Source organism: Myxine glutinosa, chromosome 1 (genome assembly GCF_964187855.1).
Source record: "Myxine glutinosa chromosome 1, kmMyxGlut1.1, whole genome shotgun sequence".
NCBI lineage: Eukaryota > Metazoa > Chordata > Myxini > Myxiniformes > Myxinidae > Myxine > Myxine glutinosa.
Window position 1 is genome coordinate 333,399,663 of NC_136261.1, and position 23,948 is coordinate 333,423,610.

The window sequence follows — 23,948 nt, forward strand, 5'->3', positions numbered from 1 at the left end:
GGAACTTCCAGGAAAGAAAAAAGTCGGTTATTTAGAAAAATTAAAAAAAGTGGATTTGGGGTGAATTAACGGGGGTAGAAAAGATCAAGGTTTTGGTTGGGGGAAGATAAGAGATGATGGTGAACAGCTGTTTTAAAGACCTGGAGGGAGGAGTGTGATTGAAGAGTAAGAGTATGACTGGGGGTTGGGAAAAACCTTGGGGGAAAAAAATAATCATTGTTTTTTCATTTTCTACTTCTGTTACAACAGCTACTTATTTCTGTTTCAGGCTTTTTTAGACAAATTTGATGAGGGGCCTAAATACATAAAATCATTTACATCTTTGTAACGAAATTTTTGGTGGGAATCAGAAGAGACAAAAAAATTCTTAACCATCAAATGTCATGGAGATGGCTCTAGCCAAGTTGATCCGACACTGCAATGCGATGAAGAAGAAAAGCCGTTTGTAGCCTTTTGTTCATTCCACCTTTTTATAGAATGGTCTGGGCTAATAGAGGAACTAAACGATGTTACAGGTTACTAAAGTGGTGGACAGTACATTTGAAAGACTGAAGTGAGGAGGACGAAACAAACAAAGACAGACAATTCCACAATCAGGAAAATTCGTGGGTGAATAAATGCTGTTGGACAACCAACCTGGCTGTACCTGGGGGGGGGATGAGTAGGTCAGGAATGTGGGCAATCTGGAGTGGCTAAGAGATATAAGAGGTAGGAGAGGGCTAGAGTAGCAAAGCCGGATGTAGGAGGAGCATGAAGCCAATGAGTGCGTCTTACGAGGCTGTGGAGCATGGGATACATGTCTGGCAGAGCAGTAAAGGGGTTTGATGCACTGATGGTGGCAGCTATGTTTGGCCGTATTGGTGACCTAGACTGTGAGCCTTGAGTTATTCTGTGCAACTAAGTGTCCTGTTGTGGAATCTAGGTAAGGGTGAGTTACGGGTTGGCCATGCCTCGCTGTGTATTGCTGGCTGTATGCTGAATGCCAGCCTGCGTTTTTTATTTTATGTGTGGCCTAGTTGAGGAACAAGATCCAATTTCCTTGCGTTTTAAGTTAGAATCTACTTTCCCTATGCTACAAATGAATTTAAAGCTCAGACCACTGTGCGGAGTTTAACTGCTGGCCATGCAGGTTGTGGCAGTTGGTTTGCATTTGGAGAGATGCAGCAAGCACCACAATCTCACAGTTGTTTATTGTCCATACCCGATTCACATTCAGTCCCAATCTGCCCATCGAACGGGTTAATCAGTGTGTGCAGTAGCAGCCCGGAGTTAAAGGGGGGAAGACTGGCAGCAGGCACCGAAGATGTGAATGCAGACCCAACGACACCAATGCAGACCCTAACGACTCGACAGCAGGTACCGACACTGGCCAAATGAGCAATGACACCAGCATTCTTATAATCCCCATGGGGCCTGTTGAAGTGCTCGTGTGCAGTGCTCATTAGTGCAGCCAGACAGATGTCCTTATTCAGGCATGTTATTGGCCCGTCTGGTAGCTTTGTGCAGACCCCACAATTTCAGCATGGGTTATGCTCATTGGTCATTAGAGAATTTCCTTTTTTGTGTGCTTAGTCTCGGCTTCTATGAGAGCTAACACATATAACATATAGTAAAAGGAGTGGGAGAAAAGAGGGGGAAAGAGAGGGAAGCACAACAACAGTAGAGAACAGGGACATCGGGAGATCTGTACAAGAGAGAGGGCTGGGGCAGCGTACATGGGATAAACAAGATGGACCCTGCAAGGGCTTTCAGGAAAGAAAACAGGGAATTTCAAACAAGGTGGATCTGGGGTGAATTAGTGGGGGTAGAAAAGATCAAGGTTTTGGATGGGGAAAGATAAGAGATGGTGGTGAACAGCTGTTTTAAAGACCTGGAGGGAGGAGTGGGATTGAAGTGAGTGTGGGAGTTTGTTCCAGAGGCGGGAGAAAAGAGGAATGAAAGAGTGAAGGTGAGCAGAGAGCCGAGATTTCGGCAGTTTAACCATCAGAGGGTTGCTGGCAGATCTTGTGCGACCTGTAGGAATATTTGGGGGACAAAGCACAGAGAGAGCTGGGGGAGCAAGGCCGGAGAGGAGTCGGTAGAAGACAGAAAGACCACCTACCTGTCTGCGGTGAGTGAGTGAAAGGCCCTCGGAGATAGCTTCATCACGGGAGATTCCAATGATTCTGAAAGCTTTGGTTTCAACAGCGTGAAGCCGAGCTAGGTGTGAGGCAGGAGCACCGGCCCATAGGGGAGAACAGTATTCCATTGAGCTGCGGATGAAAGCCTTGTATGTGGTTAGGAGCTCAGGTGTGCCGAGGAAGGACTTCGCACGACGGAGGATGCCCAGTCGGCGACTGGCTTTGGAGGCCAGCTTGGAAATGTGGTTTTCCCAAGAAAGATCATGGCGGATAGTGAGACCCAAAAGCTTGAGCGACAGAACTTCTTGGAGAGGATTGTTGAGAAAGTAGATGGGAGGGTTGTCCAGTCGATCTTTTCGGAGAGATATAGTGAGAGTGTGAGATTTGTCAGGATTGAAAGACATGTTCCACTTGTTTGACCAGTCTGTGATTTTGTCCAGGTCTTCAGAGAGTGGGGAGGCTGCAGACTGCCGATCTGAGGGAAGAGGATTGGAGCGGCAGAGAGTGGAGTCATCAGCAAAGAGATAGAGAGGATTTTCCAGAGAGTCGGAGAGATCATTGATAAAGACCAGAAAAAGCACAGGGCCCAGAACACTGCCTTGGGGAACTCCAGCCTGAACAGGAAGGGAAGATGAGAAATCCATTCAGGGCCACACGTTGTCTACGACCAGAGAGGAAGTCCGCAAGCCATGATCAATGACCTGATCTAACATGTTATAATGTGATGCACAATTTGATCCTTTCAATGACGTGGTCTCTACCATGTTATGTCATGCACGGTCTGATCCTTTCAATGACCTGATCTAACATGTTCTAATGTCATGCATGTGCTGATCTTTTCAATGACTTAATGTAACAAAATAAGTAATAGTAATAATAATTGGCACTAATATTAAGGATAATAACATGACTCCCCCTGCCACTCCCGTAGTGAGCTGGTGTACTAGTACTGTTACGTTTGAAGGGGATAGACAATGATTACCTTCGAGCCAGGTAGAGTGTATAGATTAGTGTGCTCCAACTGTCATGAAGAAGAAGAAACCCCATGTAATAAGTAGGAAATTTGTTTGGACCGGATGTCGTGTAAGTGTTGTGTAAGAGCTTACACAACGTGTAAGAGTTGTTAATTAGTGAGAGATTATGGGTAATTAATCCCCTGTATGTGATGGCCTCTGTTATTTTTCCTGTGTTCCTTATGACACCGCACTACACACCATAGCCAAGCCAAGCAATCGACACCATAATTAATGACACTAATTAAAAACCAACCGGAAACCAGGCATTGAACACTACTGCTGGTACCGCAGCCGCTACATCACCACCTTAATCAGGCTGGGCCGTGGAGCCATGCCCCGATGAGCAGTGATTGGTCCGGGATTTGATTGGCACAAGGAATGGTAAGATGGGACTCGCTGATAGGAGCGGACACGGACACGTCGTGAGCTGATGTCAGAGCCTTGACTATAAAGGAACGCTCGACCGACCTTTGCTTCTTCTCGTTCTGGATCCCATAGCGAACGGTCGCTTATTGCTCTTGCGCAAGGAAGATTCATTACGAACGGTTTTGTTCCGACATCTTCATCGTGATCGTGAGGAGGAGGAACTGCGGACCGAGTTTCCCACGCAAGGATGACGAAGACGAACGCGGCTGGGCGAACGAGGGTTCGCGAGGCCTAGTTTGTGCCCACGGCAGTGCAGCCTGCGGGTTTTCCCACCAAGGACGCGGGGGATGTTGGTGGGGGTGGGGGGGGGGGGGAGGATTTGACGATTCCTGACAAGATTCAAGAGCCGATTTGAGCTAAGTGCCACAAATCACACATTTATTTTCCAGTTATTTTATCACTTGTGTTGTAATCGAGTCTGTGTGGGGCGCTCCGTTTAGGAATAATAGTTTTTATTTGGTCGTGTTTTATTTTGTTACCGGCATTTTCTTTAATAAAACCGGTATTTTTGTACAGTTTAATTCCGCGTCAGTTTGAGTTGATTTATTGCAAGGTCGAGGACGTCGGGTGAACTCGTGAAGGTAAGCGCTTACGGCTTCTCCCCCACTTGCTCCCCGCGCGTCTAACGCCGGTCCGCCATTGAATTGAACGCCTCGGAGTTGAAGCTCGTTTGGTCATCTGTGTCACCCCGCGATGTTCACCAGAGGGTAGGTACACGACAGTATTGTAAAAGCACATATAGACTATGTGGAAGAGATGATGAGGAAGATTCCAAAATGTAGGGAGGGGTAAAGTGTGGCTTAGACACAAACATTTTGGGGGAAGGTGAGACGGGTGGTGCTCGACGTGTTTTATCATTTACAAGAGTTACACCACATGCTAACATATACTATGAAACAACTATTCTAATCTTTCCCCCATTTTACCTCTTAATCCAGATACGTAACAATTTATATTTGTCGATGTGACAAGTCACATAACTGATTTTCCCTGTTAGACTCTTAACATGTGTAATAAAATTGTAACTAAGTTGAACCCAAGTGTTACGCTCTCTCCCACCACTGAGAGGCGTCTATAAGAACTCGGACGACCATCGCTCCGGATCATTCCTGAGACATGTAATCTGTGTGACAGCGTAGACTCGAATGGTGCGTATATTTAGATGATCCAGGCTTGCTTGCACTGAATGTTAATTGCTGGACTTCTCCTTTATTATATAATCCTGATATATGGCATGATCGTATTTTTACAGGTGTTGCCAGAGAACGAATTTGCATTAAACCTACCATTAGGACAATGTTGTGGATTTGACTTTTTACAACAACATGTCCATCGAAAATCACTGTTAGGTGTGTGTGTGTTTCGCTTGATCACAGGTTTGGAGTGTAATTCAACAAAGTTAAAACAACTTTTGTTGGTTACAAGCAGTTGATATTCTTTCCAAGTGGAAAAGGTAAATATTTTCATCTTTCTCCATAAAAGCTGGCAACACACAAACTGGGCTGGCTATTCAAGCTTGAGTTTCAAAACAGAATATCATTTGAGTTGAAAAAACTTTTTTTGTTTGAAATGAAGTGATTAATAGCCTGTTAATGAGGTCCATGTATTTACGTAGAAATAATTTTTTGTGTGATCTCGCAAATCTGATCCTTCAATCATGTGCAAATATAAATGGGACATTCCCACTCTGCTTCCGATCACGTGTTGGCAGGGGTGTCAGCCCAAAGGGGAGAGCAGTACTCCATCAAGCTGCACATGAAGGCCTTGTATATTCTCAAAAGTTCAGCCTAGACAAGAAAAGACTTTGCATCATGAAGAATCATTTGCCCAGTGTAACCTGTCTGGCTTTGTAGACCATCTTGGAAATATTCTCTGCCCAATAAAGATCATATCTGATGGTGATGCCCAAATGTTTGAGTGACTTCACCTCTTCAAGTGGTTTGTTTTGGAAGAAGACGGGAGGGTTTGGTTTCCAGATGGTCCTTTCAGAGATATAGGGTGAGTGTGTGGGATTTGTCGGAGTTGAAAGACATATTCTAAGTATTGGACCAACTCCTGATTCTATTAAAGTCTGCAGAGAGGGAAGAGGCTGCTCCCTGCCTGTCTGTAGCATGAGAGATGATACGGTAGTGGGTGGAGTCGTCAGCAAAGAGATAGGCAGGATTTTCCAGGAAATCAGAAAGATCATTGGTGAAGATGAGGAACGAGATCGAGCCCAAGACACTGCCTTGGGGGTACTGCAGCCTTGACAGAGAGAAGAGATGAGAGGATCCCGTTAAGAGCTCCAAGCTAACTGCGGAAATGGAGGAAGTTTGTGACCCATGAGAGGAGGCAGCCTTGGAGTTTGAAGATCAAGGTGGGGTGCCAGACTGTATCACATGCTCGAGTTATAATAATCATGGTATTTATATTGCACCTTTTGGCAATGGATACTTTTTTTTTTGTATACAATATCGAGGCTCGTGTAAGAGCTAACATTAATGACAAAAAACAAACAAACGGACAGATTAAACATATAATAAAGGGAGCGGGAGACAAGATGGGGAGAGAGAGGGAAGCACACAAGTATAACAGTAGAGAACAGGGACATCGTGAGATCTGTGGGAGGGAGAGGGCTTTGGGGGAGGAGGCATGCGAAGGGAGGATGGCCCTAATCTCATGTCTGAGATTGAGCGCTTCCATCCATTGTTGGGAGAGTAGAAGCAGCATGTTCAAGTTAGAATTGGGTCTGAAAGCGAATTGGTGATCTGAGATCAAGCTGTTGGAGAAAAGTATTTGACGTCAACTGCAATGATAGATTCCATGACTTTGCTTATAATTGGAAGCAAGCCAATAGGCCTGTAGTTAAGAGGCTCCATTTTGCACCATGTTTGTGTATTGCAGTGATGTTGGCTAACTTCCAGTCAGACGGAAACTGACCAAGTGAGAACTAGACCGACACTCGGTGGAGCGCATACCTCCACCAGGCTGAACAGTTTAGATTTTGTATCCCTCTGATAGGCCGGATCTGAATCCAAACCTGAACTTAAAGCTAATTGGCTCCTTGTTACCCACACAACTCATCCACCAAGTTTCGTCCAAATCCATCGATAACTTTTTGAGATATTGTGCTATATATTGTTTTGGCCACCTTTACTGGAACATCCACCTTTACACCTGTTTCGCCACGTTCTTTGAGCGTAATGTAGACGGAGGATTGCCAGCAACCATCTAACCCCTGTATGACCACATGTGAGTAGAAATTTACACACACATAATTTCTACAACTTAGTCCACAGATGCCATTTTATCAATCATACAAAGACTGTTGACTAAAGATCTCACTTGTAGCGAGGGTCCTTAATATCTGGGTTCTCCTCAAAAGATGTGGAATGATAGATGACAGACTTCTGTGGAAAACACCCCACAGGAAACGTGTCTCCCACGACACTCCACTGCAGGAAAAAGATAAAAAACGTGGATCAAAATACAAATCAGGAGAACTTCCTTATTGCAATTGAAGTTGGCCAAAGAACATCCAACCATGTGCAGAATATATTCCAATTATCTGCTCGAAATCTCTTATCTTATGCTGATGACTCCTGTGAATCTTTTAAAGTTAGACATTATTGGGATATTCTTATGTGGAAGGGGGTGGGAAGGGAGGATCCATTGCTAAAATAGCTAAACATTGCCAAACATTGTGGTAAGTGCACCCTGATCCCTCTGTTTCGCGTAGGTTAGATTGCTATGTAACAGGGACCTGTCAGAGTAAGCCTTTTGTTACACATGATGCTGAGGAGGCAGTGTATGTAATTTATAGAGATTAAGGTTGTAAAATGTCTGACCTTATGTAAGACGAGGCAAGGTGAGGAATTGGAAGTTTCAAGGCATATTGAAGTGGCTCAGTAGGACCGTCATGATCTGACTAGGCAATGTGTGCAAGTCATGGCAGCGAAATAGGCTGTGGAGCCCAAAATAAGACCGGAAGACTGTTTTTTTGGCGGGGTCGCCCAGTGGGCGAGATGGGCCAGCGTGTGGCACTCCCACAATAATCGGGAAACCAATGACGTGTCACAGCAGGAAAAGGCGGTCATGAAGTCTGGAGGGCAGGCCAAAGGCACGGGGACTGGAGCCGGACACACACGGAGAGTTGGAGGCTGGAACTGAACTTTAAGCCATTAATTTATCTCCCTCTGTTTGGTTGCCATCTTTTCTTCCCTGGTGTTCCACTGCATCATCTTCTTCTGTATACCTGGTGTTGGCCTAATGGTTAGGGTGGCGGGCTTGGGATCCTCAGGTCCTGAGTTCGAATCCCGTTCAGCTGTTGAATTAATACCAGGTAGGGTTGACTCAGCCTGTCATCCTTGCGAGGTCGGCGAAATGAGTACCAGGGTACTGGGTCCTCTCTCAAGGAGGATGGTGGCAGGATTTGCAATCTGGCTGCAGTAAAAACACCTCATTCCTTAGCAGACACAGAGTGTCGGGATAGTGCTGAAGAGTCGTCCAAGGACACAGTGACATGCTGATCCAGCGTATGCTCCCGTATATATATATATATATATATATATATATATATATATATATATATATATATATATATATCTATATATATATATATATCTATATATATATATATATATATATATCTATATATACAGACTTGGCATTTAATATGGAATATTTTTTTTGTGGGGGTAAACTTACTTTTCAAGATGTCTTAGAACCAAAAGTTCATTGGAATTATGTTGAAATTATTCTAGATTTTGTTAATGTGACCTTTAAAAGAAACAAAAACCACATTTGACATTTCGAAACAAATAAATTGATCCTTGAAAGTGATGTAAACTGATATCGAACTCAATTCATGGACAGTACTGTGTTAAACTTCTGTGCGTTTTCCAGAAGTATCTCTTTATTTTGCACATTAGCCAAATTTTTTTTTAACAAAAACAAAAGTTAAATTACAACTGGGATTACGGACACTACAATTACAGTTCAGTACTTCGTGTAACCCCCACGAGCATTCATGAGAGCACGTACACGTTGAGGCATGCTGTTCACGAGATTTGCCAAGGTTTGGACAGGAATCGCTTGCCATGCAGTGACAATAGTCTGCTGCAATTCACGCACAGAGGTCGGTTGCTGGTCCAAGTGGTCGATTTGACGCGTTAATTCTGCCCACAAGTTCTCTATCGGATTCATATCCGGGGACATGCCAGGCCACTCCATATGCTCTACACCACGGTCAGCAAGAAAGTGTTGGATCATGCGAGCACGATGAGGCCGTGCATTGTCATCTTGGAAGACAAAGTTTCCTCGAAAGGCTGCACGACCAAATGGAAGCAATGTTTCTTCCAGAATGGCCCTGTACTTGAACTGGTTCAGGTTTCCATTCAGAACAACCAGGTCAATTTTGCCCCCTGCATGAAAAGCAGCCCAAACGGTCACCCCACCACCTCCAGCTTGGACTCCTGGCACTATACAATCTTTGTTGTAGGCTTCATGCACTTGTCTGCGCACTCGGACGTGGCCATCTTGACGATAGACCAGAAATCTAGACTCGTCACTGAAGATCACATGATTCCAGTGTCCTGGCTGCCATTGACGGTGCTCTCTGGCCCACTGCAATCGGCGCTGGCGGTGTTGTCTGGTCAGGCGTGGCTTTCTCAGGGGACGCCTGGCACGATAGCCTGCTTGAACCAGTCATTGGTTGACTAGCCTTCTGGATACAGGCACATTTGTCAGTTGCTGCCACTCAGCCCGAAGCCGATTAGCTGACTTGGTACGGCCATTGCGGACTAACCAGTGCAGCTGGCGATCATCCCTCCTTGTGGTTCTGCGGGGACGTCCTGGCCTCGGTATTGGAGTAGGGACACCCCTCTGAGCATTTCGTTTCAGGATCTTTGACACCTGACCTTGAGTGATGCCATACTGCCGAGCAATAGCACGCTCTTTCATGCCATAATTTCGTAAAGCCACCACTCCATGACAAACAGCATTGTCGAGTTGACGGACCATCTCCAGAGGAAGCGGCAATAACTTTTGGAGACGTGCAGCAGTTGTTTTCCACTAATACAGAACACAACAACCCTTGTATACCCGACTGTGAAGCCAATCGTCAAATGCACCTGTCCGTACGTTTTGCCACGCCACCTGTGATATAATCCTGTTGTTGACTTCTTGCTGCGACAGACAATGAGTGACATGGTTCTTTTAACAAATAAATCACCAAAGTGTAAAAGAAACTCACCAGATTGATATACTGAGTTAAGAAAGTAAACCCAAGTCAAGAAAAAATATATATTCCATATTAAATGCCAAGTCTGTATATATATATATATCTATATATATCTATCTATCCATATATATATATATATATATATATATATATATATCTATATATATATATATATATATATATATCTATATATATATATCTATCTATCTATCTATCTATCTATCTATATATATATATATATATTGTTACGCAACTGTGATTAACACCACAGTTACGGATGGCCGATTTGCGAGACTTTAACTCCCGAGGCGAAACTCAATGGCGGATTCAAGTTCAACACAAACGCGCGGAATGGCGGGACACAGCGAAGGCTCCGCAACCTTATCTATTAAAATCAAACACCCAGGAAAACTGCGTTCAGATATATATATAGAAAATAATATAAGGATTTATTATCGAATAGTAATACAGTGAAAAAGCCGCGCCGGTAAATCTAATAACTCTAAATCGGGACGTCCCCACACGACTGACAGCAAACACGATACGAGGGAGATTATGAATACAAAAATAACACGTCACGTCGTTCAAATGTACGCGGATGCGGCTTATCTGTCTTTCGTCGTCTTGGTGGCGGCCGTCCAACACCGCTCCTTTTGGCCCGATCGCACACCACCAGGTCCTTCGCTCCAAGCTCTACGAGGCCCCGCTCCAAGCACCACGCGTCCGACGCATGGCCAGCAGCTTCACACGAGGACGATCTCCACAAGGCCCGTGCACCAATGGTTCAACGGAGGGCTCGACTTGCAACGAACTGCTGCGAACTGCCGCGTGCTTGGTGTTCTAACGAACTCTCCACCAACTGCCTTCGGGGAGCTTTTCCACCAACTGTCTTCGGGGAGCTTTTTCCACCAACTGTGTCTCCGCGTCGACTGTGTGCTCCAACGAACTCCCTGTGTACTCTCTGGACTGCCTGCGTCTGCCACGAAATGGCGTCCGACCGTCGCATATATTGGTGGCCGATCACGTCACATTGGCGCACTCCTCAGCCAATCACAGCCTCCCAACTCGCCCAGGTCACGCCCTCTGCGGCATGCGACTCCTGACATCTCCCGTCCGCGACCCCCCCGCGGTCGTTTTGTAACACGTGCCAGCGAGGTTGGTAGGCCTTTGAGGTGCGAACGGCGGCGGCCAACCGTGGCGGTGTTTTTGGCCTGGTTTCCTGTCTATTTATTACGAAGTCAATGTCAGGGAAAGGGAATTATTTAATGTTGCGCTAAAGGACCTAACTAATGTTTATGTGGTTTGCAGTGCCATAATGGACAAAGGTTTGACTACCAGGTGAGACTCACAGGGGCGTTACCTTTAATCCCTCACTATTTAACACTCGGACCTCCAGGTAGATCCACAATCATACATCTTACCCCGACAACCGCCTAAACATCAAGAACTTATTACATGTAGAGTCCCTGTCACGACAGCCGAATACCTACCTATTCAGATCTACCTAGCTCTAGATATTGCTCTACCAAATTCATAACACAGCCCCCCCCCTGGAACCGTAGCTCCTGCAAGGTTCACCGCAGGCGCTACCATTCCAGCCTTAACACTTACTGTCACACACTTAATTAACCTATGAAATAAATCAGGAAGGGCTGTGGGAAGTGAGTCGGACTACCTACCTACACTTCCTTAACATGCTGAACCCCTTAACCATCATGCAAGTATGTACATCTTCTTCGTTGTTCCTGTGGAGGGAGGAAACAACAACACACAACACTAACTTAACCACAAAACTTAACCATCTTTCCAAACTCAAAACTCTAACCTTTGTACATACCCCGGTCTACAGACCGCGTCCCCCGGTGGATGCCACAGGACACAACCTTACCTGCGGGGCCATCCCCAATGCATCCCCCTAAATTTTCCACGGCCCTGTCCAGATGTTACAGGTGAGTGACACGGCTCGGTGGATTTCGCCCACATTCATGCAACACAGAACCCTTAACCACTCATTCTCATTCCATAGGTCATCAAGGCATTTCAAAAATCAACAAAGCACTTATTTCAATACACCCCCTGCAGGACCATGGCATTGATGTCATTCACGTGTGTGTGCATTCCTCAACTAGGCAGCGGGGAGGTACCGCACAAAAAGATGGTGGGGGCGCATCAGGCTGTGGTGCCCGCAGTCCCAAAAACAAGTCAACCGACTTACAAGTTCATTGCCCCCCCCCCCTTTACCTCTTGGCCCCGTGACAGCCCAACAGCCCCTTTCCGCCGTTACCTCGCCGGTGAGGGTCTCCACACACACCAGGCTCCTTTGCCTCCTGCTTTCGCGCAGCAACACGGGTCACCGGGGGACTTCCTCACCCCGTGGCGCCCAACCAGACCCTCCACCGACGAGCTCCAATTTCCAGTTACCACCGGCTGCCAGGGGTAATTGCCGCAGAGGGGGGCCCGCAGGCATCGCTCCTCAGAGCTTGCTCTGTACCTGCGGACACACACACCTTCCCCACCCACAAGACCCCAAAACACACTTCCTCCCCCGCTGCCATTCAATTCTCCACACAACTCAGCACAATTCAGTACAATTCTTGGTGTAAAAGGTGTTACAAGGCTTGCCATGGCCTGCCACATGTGAAATCCCCCAGTTCACATTTAAACCATCACACATTTCCAAAAGCACATTTCCAAAAGCACAAGTATCGCCCCTCATTATCTCCAATAATCATCACTCACTCTCCAGGTTCCACTCTCACGACCACATCAAAACACCTAACCACAATACAAAAACATACGCCACCCACAAGACACTGTGTGGCTCCCATTCCATCCCCTCACCGGCCATGTCATCACTCTCACCCGCCTCCCAACTCCAATTTACATGTCCCCAATTTCCAAAGCAAATCCTGAAGCCTGGGACAGTACTCCTCAAAACACTCACCTCAAGTGCAGGTAGTTGCAGGTTGGTCAGGTCCAAGAGTGTCATCCGCCCATACAATTCCCAAAATTTCACATTGGGCCTACCAAATACTTCCAAATTTCTCTTTTGTCCCCACTACACTGGCAGGTATGTGGATCCGCATCCAACGGTGATCATCACTACACAACTACCTGTGGCCACGACAGCTCTGCACCTCTACCGTGCAAGGGTCACCGGGACAAGGTGAGCAGTCAAAACGCCAACATGGCCCATGAGTGTCCATAAGGGTGCGACCCACCATCCATCCTTCGGCCCCCCTGCGAGGAACACAGCTGCAGCAGCCCCAGCTGGCCAATGTGGTGAGCACTTGCTGCCAAAACACACACTACCGCACACACAACCTCGGCCCTGGGGGGCACGGTCGCAGTGCGTGGCATCCCTACAGCCACGTCCCCTGCACCTCCCCATCATCCCCCAGTCCGACTACAGAACTGCAGCCCCCCAGTGCTCACCCACACTTGACCACACCAAGGTCCAGTCAACAGCCATGCTCCACCAGGAGACCCACCCAGAAGACATGGTCCACACACCTCGGACACGCACAGCACCACGTTGACCCTCAGGCTACACAACTACATCCCCATCATCCCGCGTCCCAAATATCAGCACAGTTGCCCCCGCAACCAGATGAAAGCTGTGTCTTGCTACCCTATTAATTTCATCACAGCCTCCAACACTTTGGTCTACACACCTGGATCAATAATGGCGTCACTGTACAGTGTCCACCATGGCATTTCAAAATCCACCCTTAAATTTCCATCTAACCCACAGATTACCCATGCCAACCATTTGTCACATTTCACTAACCTCACCAAAGAAGGATGCTTTGCCATACACATGCCAGCCGAGCATGGCCCATATGCTCGGCTCGTTACACATCTCCTGATTCACATCCCCATGGCTCTCTTCCCAACCCGAGAGTCCATAAATCATAACGGAGCATCTGTGGAAGGTCACTCACACCATCACGTTCCACAGATGCCCCAATGGTTGTCCGGCAGGCTATCTCCATCCCTGTCCATTCGGTTTGACCCGCGTCCATAGACCAACCACCATGCCAGGTCACCACATGCTGGTTGTCCCAGAGTCTCAGGGAGAGGGTGTCAGGTCGCATGCCCGGGTGATCACTACATCAGGCCCAAGTTGGCCGTCCGCAGTGCCACCACCAAAGCGCGACCCACAACACCTCCCCCTAGTGGTCCTCAATATTTGCCATCCCAGGCTTGAGAAACCACCTCGGACCTCCCTGGAGGTCTTAACCCCCACCAGGGTCCGGTGACCCTGCCGGCCCGAGCCACCAGCTCGGACGGCGCCCCGACGGACAAGGGACGCCACACTCCACCAGACCCCCCGTGGGACCCAGGTCGTACCTCGACACCCAAGGCTGGACCCCACGTCCAAATCTCGCCATCACAGCCCCCCAGCTGGCCGGCATACCCAAATTTTGAAAGGGGCAACTTTTGCCCGAGGCCATCACCCATGACCTCTCCATATCCAGATCCCGCAGCCCGGGGACCAATCCAAACCATGGCTGCTCCAAATCAAGTTCCCATTGTAATTTTATTTTAAATTTTAGTTTACAAATTTTCATTCCCACTGCCAAACCGCAGCTGCAGGGAACAACCTCTACCACCGGTTGTTCTGCCCCTCCCTGCAGTTGATCCAAATTCCCTACAGGGACCAAATCTCCAGAAGCTCTATCTCCCGATCCTCCAAGATCCAAATCCAGCCCGGAGCCAACACACTCCCCCAACTGGTTGTCCAATTTTGGAGCCTCTGTTTCCAAATAGCAGTGTACAGTGAGCGTCCCCTCGGTCATTCCAACCACCTCCTCGGACCAACTCACCTCATCACCCAGGCTCCTTTGGGCCTGAACAAGCTCTACCTCCATGGGACTGTCACAGGTCTCCAGCCGCTGGATCAAATCATCCTCATCACAAATCATTCCTGGCCCCGCCAGGCTTTGATCAATATCCCCAATAAATACCTGGTCCGGCTCCATTGCACGGACCCCCAAAAACTCTACCCCCTCTTGCTCCGCACCACCGCCCTGGTGCTGCACAATTCCAAATTCATCCCCTGGTTGGGGTGTTGTGACATCCTCACGGTCCCGATAAACAACCAGGCCAGAATGTGGGAAACATTCCCCATTACAACTCTCACATTCCAAATTTCCTTCCCCGCTCACCTGTGGACACTCCACGTTTACCTGTACACTTACCACAATTGCCATTTCCCTTTTTAATCCATTAATTTGGTCACTCAGGTCCTTCAGTCCTTCCCTCCATTCCTTCCCCTGCGACTCCATTTTATTTTCCATCCCACTTTTCATTTGTCCCATTTGTTCCTCCAATCGATCACTCATTCCCTTCATTCCTTCCCTACATTCCTTCCCCTGTGACTTCATTTGTTCATTCAATTCCCGACTGGCTCGCTCACCGTTCTTTTCCATCCCTTCAATTTTTCGAAGCAATTGACCCAACATCTGGTCGGTTGTCGGGGCCGTTCCTACTGCTCCCGACTCCCCGGTGGGGGAGGGGGATAAGTTGGTGCTCGGGACGGGGGAGGTTCCAAGGCTCACCTCGACATCTAATTCCCCTATTTCCGGCTCACTCCCAACGCTGACGGAGGCCTCGCTGCGTACTTCCATCTCGTCGACCTCAGACATCCGCTTTTCGGAAGGTCGTTCCCCGCGCGCGTATTTATTTTAATAATTCCTGAAACAATTTAAATTTGACGAAGACGCGATATCGCGCTCCGTTTGCCCAATTGATTATCAAATTTCTCCGCCTCAACTATAAAAATTTTGCGTTCGAACGTCGGGCGCAATGTACGCCCGACCGTGTCGATTTCTCCCCGCGGACAAAAAAATTTGTCCGACCGTGTCGATGTCTCGCCGCGGACAAAAAAAAAATTTGTCCGACGGGTTCAAATCCTACACTCCTGACACCACTTGTTACGCAACTGTGATTAACACCACAGTTACGGATGGCCGATTTGCGAGACTTTAACTCCCGAGGCGAAACTCAATGGCGGATTCAAGTTCAACACAAACGCGCGGAATGGCGGGACACAGCGAAGGCTCCGCAACCTTATCTATTAAAATCAAACACCCAGGAAAACTGCGTTCAGATATATATATAGAAAATAATATAAGGATTTATTATCGAATAGTAATACAGTGAAAAAGCCGCGCCGGTAAATCTAATAACTCTAAATCGGGACGTCCCCACACGACTGACAGCAAACACGATACGAGGGAGATTATGAATACAAAAATAACACGTCACGTCGTTCAAATGTACGCGGATGCGGCTTATCTGTCTTTCGTCGTCTTGGTGGCGGCCGTCCAACACCGCTCCTTTTGGCCCGATCGCACACCACCAGGTCCTTCGCTCCAAGCTCTACGAGGCCCCGCTCCAAGCACCACGCGTCCGACGCGTGGCCAGCAGCTTCACACGAGGACGATCTCCACAAGGCCCGTGCACCAATGGTTCAACGGAGGGCTCGACTTGCAACGAACTGCTGCGAACTGCCGCGTGCTTGGTGTTCTAACGAACTCTCCACCAACTGCCTTCGGGGAGCTTTTCCACCAACTGTCTTCGGGGAGCTTTTTCCACCAACTGTGTCTCCGCGTCGACTGTGTGCTCCAACGAACTCCCTGTGTACTCTCTGGACTGCCTGCGTCTGCCACGAAATGGCGTCCGACCGTCGCATATATTGGTGGCCGATCACGTCACATTGGCGCACTCCTCAGCCAATCACAGCCTCCCAACTCGCCCAGGTCACGCCCTCTGCGGCATGCGACTCCTGACATCTCCCGTCCGCGACCCCCCCGCGGTCGTTTTGTAACACGTGCCAGCGAGGTTGGTAGGCCTTTGAGGTGCGAACGGCGGCGGCCAACCGTGGCGGTGTTTTTGGCCTGGTTTCCTGTCTATTTATTACGAAGTCAATGTCAGGGAAAGGGAATTATTTAATGTTGCGCTAAAGGACCTAACTAATGTTTATGTGGTTTGCAGTGCCATAATGGACAAAGGTTTGACTACCAGGTGAGACTCACAGGGGCGTTACCTTTAATCCCTCACTATTTAACACTCGGACCTCCAGGTAGATCCACAATCATACATCTTACCCCGACAACCGCCTAAACATCAAGAACTTATTACATGTAGAGTCCCTGTCACGACAGCCGAATACCTACCTATTCAGATCTACCTAGCTCTAGATATTGCTCTACCAAATTCATAACAATATATATATATATATACAGTATATATATATATATATTCATATTCATATTCATATTCATTCATTCATTCATATATATATATATATATATATATATATACACACCAACATACAGCTATTTGATCGTCATTTCAACAACATTGATAGATAAAGGTGATATAATATAACAAATATCATGAAACATTGACATTTTGTAGTCCATTGTATAATTTAAATAAACATAAATGCAAATTTCGCACGTGGAAAAAGTAACTACACCCCTACAATTATCACTACTTAAAATACCTAAAATTAGAATCAGGTGCACCAGCTCAGGTGCAAATGATTATAACATCGCTAGAGAGTATCTTGGAGGAACCTGCCTTATTTAGATCTCAGACATTTAGTTTGGTTTGCTCTTTGTTGTTGAAGTGTGCGGCGTCACCATGCCTAGATCAAAAGAGCTCTCTGAGGCCTTCAGAAAGAAGGTTATAGATGCCTACGAGTGTGGGAAGGGATTTAATAAGATATCCAAACAATTTGAAATAAATCTTTCGACTGTCCGGAAGATCATCTACAAGTGGAGAAGATTCCAAACAACTGCCAACTTGTTCAGGCCAGGCCGCCCCAGCAAGTTCAGCCCGAGAGCAGACCGCAAGATGCTGAAAGAAGTCTCGAAGTACCCCAGAATGTCATCACAGTACCTACAGGTAGCTCTTGCCACTGTTGATGTCAAAGTGCACGAGTCTACCATTAGAAAAAGGCTGCACAAATTTGATCTACATGGGAGGTGCACCAGGAGGAAACCTTTGCTGTCCAGAAAGAACATCAGGGCAAGTCTAAAGTTTGCCAATGAACACCGAGGCAAAGACCAGTACTTCTGCAACAATGTGCTGTGGACAGATGAGTCAAAGGTAGAGCTATTTGGCCACAGTACCAGAAGACATGTTTGGCGAAAACCAAAGACAGCATTTTACCACAACAACCTGATGCCAACTGTAAAGCATGGTGGTGGAAATATTATGGTTTGCGGCAGCTTTGCTGCATCAGGACCTGGGCAGCTCACCATCATATAATCCACTATGAATTCTTCATTGCATGAGAGGGTGCTTGAGGATAATGTGAGGCTATCTGTCGGGAAGTTGAAGCTCAACCGAAGGTGGACCTTGCAACATGACAATGACCCTAAACATACCAGTAAATCCACCAAGGAATGGCTGAAAATAAAAAAATGGAGGGTTCTGGAATGGCCAAGTCAAAGCCCGGATGTAAATCCCATCGAGATGTTGTGGGGGGATTTGAAACGAGCTGTGCATGCAAGAAATCCCTCAAACATCGCACAGCTGAAATAATTCTGCATGGAGGAGTGGGCAAAAATTTCTCCCAGTCGATGTCAGAGACTGGTAGACAGTTATATGAAACGCCTACTTGAGGTTGTTTCTGCCAAAAGGGGCAATAACACCTATTAGAGCCAAGGGTGTACTTACTTTTTCCACATGCGAAATTTGCATTTATGTTTATTTAAATTATAAAATGGACTACAAAATTTAAATATTTCATGATATTTGTTTTATTATATCACCTTTATTTATCAATATTGTTGAAATGAAGATCAAATAGCTGTATGTTGAAATATGTTGAAAAAGTCAAAACTTTACATGGGGTGTACTTACCTTTTCACATGACTGTATATATATATTGTCGCGTATATATATTGTCGCGCGGACCCTTCCGGTTAACACCAGGGACCGCGGATGACCAGAATGGATTTATTTGAGGCGACGACCAAAAAAGGATTTTACTTATGTCGCGTGGGAAGAAGAAGGGAAGTGGAAGCTGTGGTAAAAGCGCTTACCTTCAGCGAACCGACGGCAGCTGCAGGGAAATTAATGAACTCGAACAAACAAGATTTAATGTTCAAAAATAGAGATTTATTTAAATATTTCATGATATTTGTTATATTATATCACCTTTATTTATCAATATTGTTGAAATGAAGATCAAATAGCTGTATGCTGAAATATGTTGAAAAAGTCAAAACCTTACATGGGGTGTACTTACCTTTTCACGTGACTGTATATACAGACTTGGCATTTAATATGGAATATTTTTTTTGTGGGGGTGAACTTACTTTTCAAGATGACTTAGAACCAAAAGTTCATTGGAATTATGTTGAAATTATTCTAGATTTTGTTAATGTGACCTTTAAAAGAAACAAAAACCACATTTGACATTTCGAAGCAAATAAATTGATCCTTGAAAGTGATGTAAACTGATATCGAACTCAATTCACAGACAGTACTGTGTTAAACTTCTGTACGTTTTCCAGAAGTATCTCTTTATTTTGCACATTAGCCAAAAAAAATTTCAACAAAAACAAAAGCTAAATTATGACTGGGATTACGGACAGTAAAATTACAGTTCAGTACTTCGTGTAACCCCCACGAGCATTCAGGAGAGCACATACACGTTGAGGCATGCTGTTCATGAGATTTGCCAAGGTTTGGGCAGGAATCGCTTGCCATGCAGTGACAATAGCCTGCTGCAATTCATGCACAGAGGTCGGCTGCTGGTCCAAATTGTCGATTTTACGCGTTAATTCTGCCCACAAGTTCTCTATCGGATTCATATCCGGGGACATGGCAGGCCACTCCATATGCTCTACACCACGGTCAGCAAGAAAGTGTTGGATCATGCGAGCACGATGAGGCCGTGCATTGTCATCTTGGAAGACAAAGTTTCCTCGAAAGGCTACATGAGCAAATGGAAGCAATGTTTCTTCCAGAATGGCGCTGTACTTGAACTGGTTCAGGTTTCCATTCAGAACAACCAGGTCAGTTTTGCCCCCTGCATGAAAAGCAACCAAAACGGTCACCCCACCACCTCCAGATTGGACTCTTGGCACTATACAATCTTCGTTGTAGGCTTCATGCACTTGTCTGCACACTCGGACGCGGCCATCTCGACGATAGACCAGAAATCTAGACTTGTCACTGAAGGTCATGTGATTCCAGTGTCCTGGCTGCCATTGACGGTGCTCTCTGGCCCACTGCAATTGGCGCTGGCTGTGTTGTCTGGTCAGGCGTGGCTTTCTCAGGGGACGCCTGGCACGATAGCCTGCTTGAACCAGTCGTTGGTTGACTAGCCTTCTGGATACAGGCACATTTGTCAGTTGCTGCCACTCAGCCCTAAGCCGATTAGCTGAATTGGTACGGCCATTGCAGACTAACCGGTGCAGCTGGCGATCATCTCTCCTTGTGGTTCTGCGTGGACGTCCTCGCCTCGGTAATGGAGTAGGGACACCCCTCTGAGCATTTCGTTTCAGGATCTTTGACACCTGACCTTGAGTGATGCCATACTGCCGAGCAATAGCACGCTGTTTCATGCCAGAATTTTCGTAAAGCCACCACTCCATGACAAACAGCATTGTCAAGTTGACGGACCATCTCCAGAGGAAGCGGCAATGACTTTTGTAGATGTGCAGCAGTTGTTTTCCACTAATACAGAACACAACAACCCTTATATACCCGATTGTGAAGCCAATCGTCAAATGTACCTGTCCGTACATTTTGTCACGCCACCTGTGATATAATCCTGTTATTGACTTCTTGCTGCGAAAGACAATCAGTGACATGGTTCTTTCAACAAAGACATCACCGAAGGGTAAAAGAAACTCACGAGATTGATATACTGAGTTCAGAAAGTAAACCCAAGTCAAGAAAAAATATATATTCCATATTAAATGCCAAGTCTGTATATATTGTCGCGTATATATATTGTCGCGCGGACCCTTTCGGTTAACACCAGGGACCGCGGATGACCAGAAGGGATTTACTTGAGGCGACGACCAAAAAAGGATTTTACTTATGTAGCGTGGGAAGATATATATTGTTGCGGATATATATATATATATATATATATATATATATATATATATATATATATGTATATATATATATATATGTATATATATATATATATGTATATATATATATATATATATATATATATATATATATATATATATATATATATATATATATATATATATATATATATATATATATATATATGTATATATATATATGTATGTATATATATATATATATATATATATATATATATATATATATATATATATATATATATATATATAGATATATATATAGATAGATATATATATATATATATATATATATATATACAGTGGTACCTCGGCTTACGAGTTTAATCCGTTCCGTGACGGAGCTCGTAAGCCAAATCGCTCGTAAGTCAAAGCAAATTTTCCCATTCAAATGCATTGAAATGCTATTAATCCGTTCCAGCCTCAAAAAAAAAACACCAATTTTTTTTGTTAGGTGCTTTTAAATAACAAAAATGTACTTTATAAATAACAAATAATGTATAAACAAGCACGACCTCGTATATACTGTACATAATACAAGAGAATGTAAAGAAATAAACTGGTTTTATTAAGTGTACTGTATGTATTTACCTTGAAGATCAGACGAAGATGCTGGCAGAGGTGGAGGAGATACCTTTTGCCTTTTTCGCCACACTGTCCTCGCTTTCACTTGCCGGGCGTTTCACTAAAAACCTGTCCAACGAGGTTTGTTTCTTCCTCCCTTTCAAAATTTTTCGGAAATGAGTGAGGCAAGTGTCGTTACACAGCGCCAACGCACGACCTGTTGCAACTTTTTCAGGGTGTTTCTTTTGAACAAATTCTGAAATTTTCTCCCACATTCCCAACATTTCCTTTATCTCACTTGTCGCGATAACCTCCTCCGCCTCTGGCTCCTCCGCGTTTAGTTCCTGCAAAACCTCCGTATTCTGCTGCTGCTGTAGCTCCTTTAATTCCTCCGTTGTCAGTTCCTCATTGTGTTTCTCGACGAGGTCGTTAACGTCGTCTTCATCCACTTGCAGGCCCATGGACCTTCCGAGGGACACAATCTCCTCCACCACTAACACTTCCTCAGTAGCACTAACACTTTCGGACACAACCTCAGGCCACAGCTTCTTCCATGCAGAGTTTAACGTCCTCCTTGTAACACCCTGCCAGGCCATGTCGATAATTCTGAGGCAGGCCACGATATTGTAGTGATCCTTCCAGAACTCTCGAAGGGTGAGGTTTGTGCTCTCCGTAACCTCAAAGCAGCGCCGGAACAGGTGCTTGGTGAAGAGCTTTTTGAAATTGGAAATCACCTGCTGGTCCATGGGCTGCAGGATAGGGGTGGTGTTGGGTGGAAGGTAGCGGACCTTAATGAATGCAAATTCTTCAAGGATGTCGTCTACGAGGTTTGGTGGGTGTGCGGGAGCATTGTCAAGGACGAGAAGGGCTTGCAGGGGTAGCTTATTCTCCAAAAGGTACTTCTTGATGCCAGGACCAATGACCAGGTTTACCCACTCCACAAATAACTGCCTGGTAACCCACGCCTTTGCGTTTGCTCTCCACATAACCTGCAGTTTTTCTTTAAGGATCTTATGAGACTTAAACGCTCTGGGGTTTTCAGAGTGATATACCAGTAGCGGCTTAATCTTGCAGTCGCCACTCGCATTCGCACACAGTGCAAGGGTTAACCGATCCTTCATGGGTTTGTGGCCTGGCATGCTCTTCTCCTCTGCCGTTATATACGTCCTCCTCGGCATCTTTTTCCAGAAGAGCCCTGTCTCGTCACAGTTGAAGATTTGCTGGGGGATGTATCCTTCCGCTTTTATCAGTTCGGCAAAAGTTATAATAAACTCTTCGGCTGCCTTCACATCCGAGCTTGCTGCCTCACCATGCCTGACGACGGAGTGAATGCCGGTCCTCTTCTTAAAATTATCAAACCATCCCCGACTGGCTTTGAATGACTCTTCCGATGCCTCGTCCGTTGATGTTCCCGCCGTCTGCTGCACCAAATCCCTGTAAATGTCTCGTGCCTTCTCACAAATGATGCTCTCGGTCATGGTATCTCCTGCGAGCTGCTTTTCCGTCAACCACACAAACAACAACTTCTCCATCTCTTCATGGACAGAGGTCCGTTGCTTTGAAATGGTCGTAACGCCCTTGGCTGGCGTTATAGCCTTTATCGACTCCTTCTGCTTCAAAATCGTACATATCGTCGAAGTAGTACGATCGTACTGCCTCGCCAAGTCGACAACACGCATACCTCGCTCATGTTGTTCGACGATTGCGTGTTTCGTATCCAAACTCATCATCCTCTTCTTCCTCTCAGGCCCACCCTTGGCACTCACTTTCTTCGGACCCATGGTTGAAAACGCGAAATTTTACAGAAAAAACCACTTTCACAAACAAAACAGCAGCGATACACGGCAGAGATGCTTTCACGGCAAGATAACTGCGTGACCGGAACCGGAAGCCACAACCGGAAAATTCAAAAAAATAAATTTTTTGAGCTCGTACATCGGATCTCGGCTCGTATCCCAAAGCAACAAACCGCCCGAGCGACGGCTCGTATCTCGAAAAACTCGTACGTTGGGGCACTCGTAAGCCGAGGTACCACTGTATATATATATATATATATATATATATATATATATATATATATATATATATATATATATATATATATATCTATATATAATATATATATTGTTGTGGTTTTAGAACCCACACTTGTATATAAACTCTTGTAAATATCCCATTATTAAAAGGTTAAAGGTAGCACCCTTAGTTTGGCCACAAGCAACACGTAGGCCACCATAGGATTCCAGTTATTTCATTATTATGTGTTTAGATAAGGCTGTGTTTCCAATAGTTGAATCTGCGTTGAGTCAATCAAATAAGGAGTAGGCCCTTCTGTTCATTGGTGCAACCTCCCTCTCCAAGCGACGCCATTACCCGCCCCTACAGTCTGTGCTTTATGGCTCTCCAAATTGATACGCGCTTCTGCCAGCAGCGCAGCCTTCGCCGCTGCCTGTGCGCTCGCTCCTCGCCGCCATAAGCCACGATGCAA

The 23,948-nt window shown here is 45.9% G+C and overlaps 1 protein-coding gene across 5 annotated transcripts in view; it reads right to left on the minus strand.

Moving 5' to 3' along the window:
• MIOX (myo-inositol oxygenase) overlaps positions 1-23,948 on the minus strand; it is an 83,646-nt gene that overhangs the window by 13,868 nt on the left and 45,830 nt on the right. For all 5 annotated transcript variants that reach the window (XM_068097483.2, XM_068097481.2, XM_068097473.2 and 2 more), the window contains exon 6: positions 6,887-6,996. In XM_068097483.2, coding sequence (XP_067953584.1) covers positions 6,887-6,996 — 110 coding nt within the window. The remainder of the gene's footprint in view (positions 1-6,886; positions 6,997-23,948) is intronic.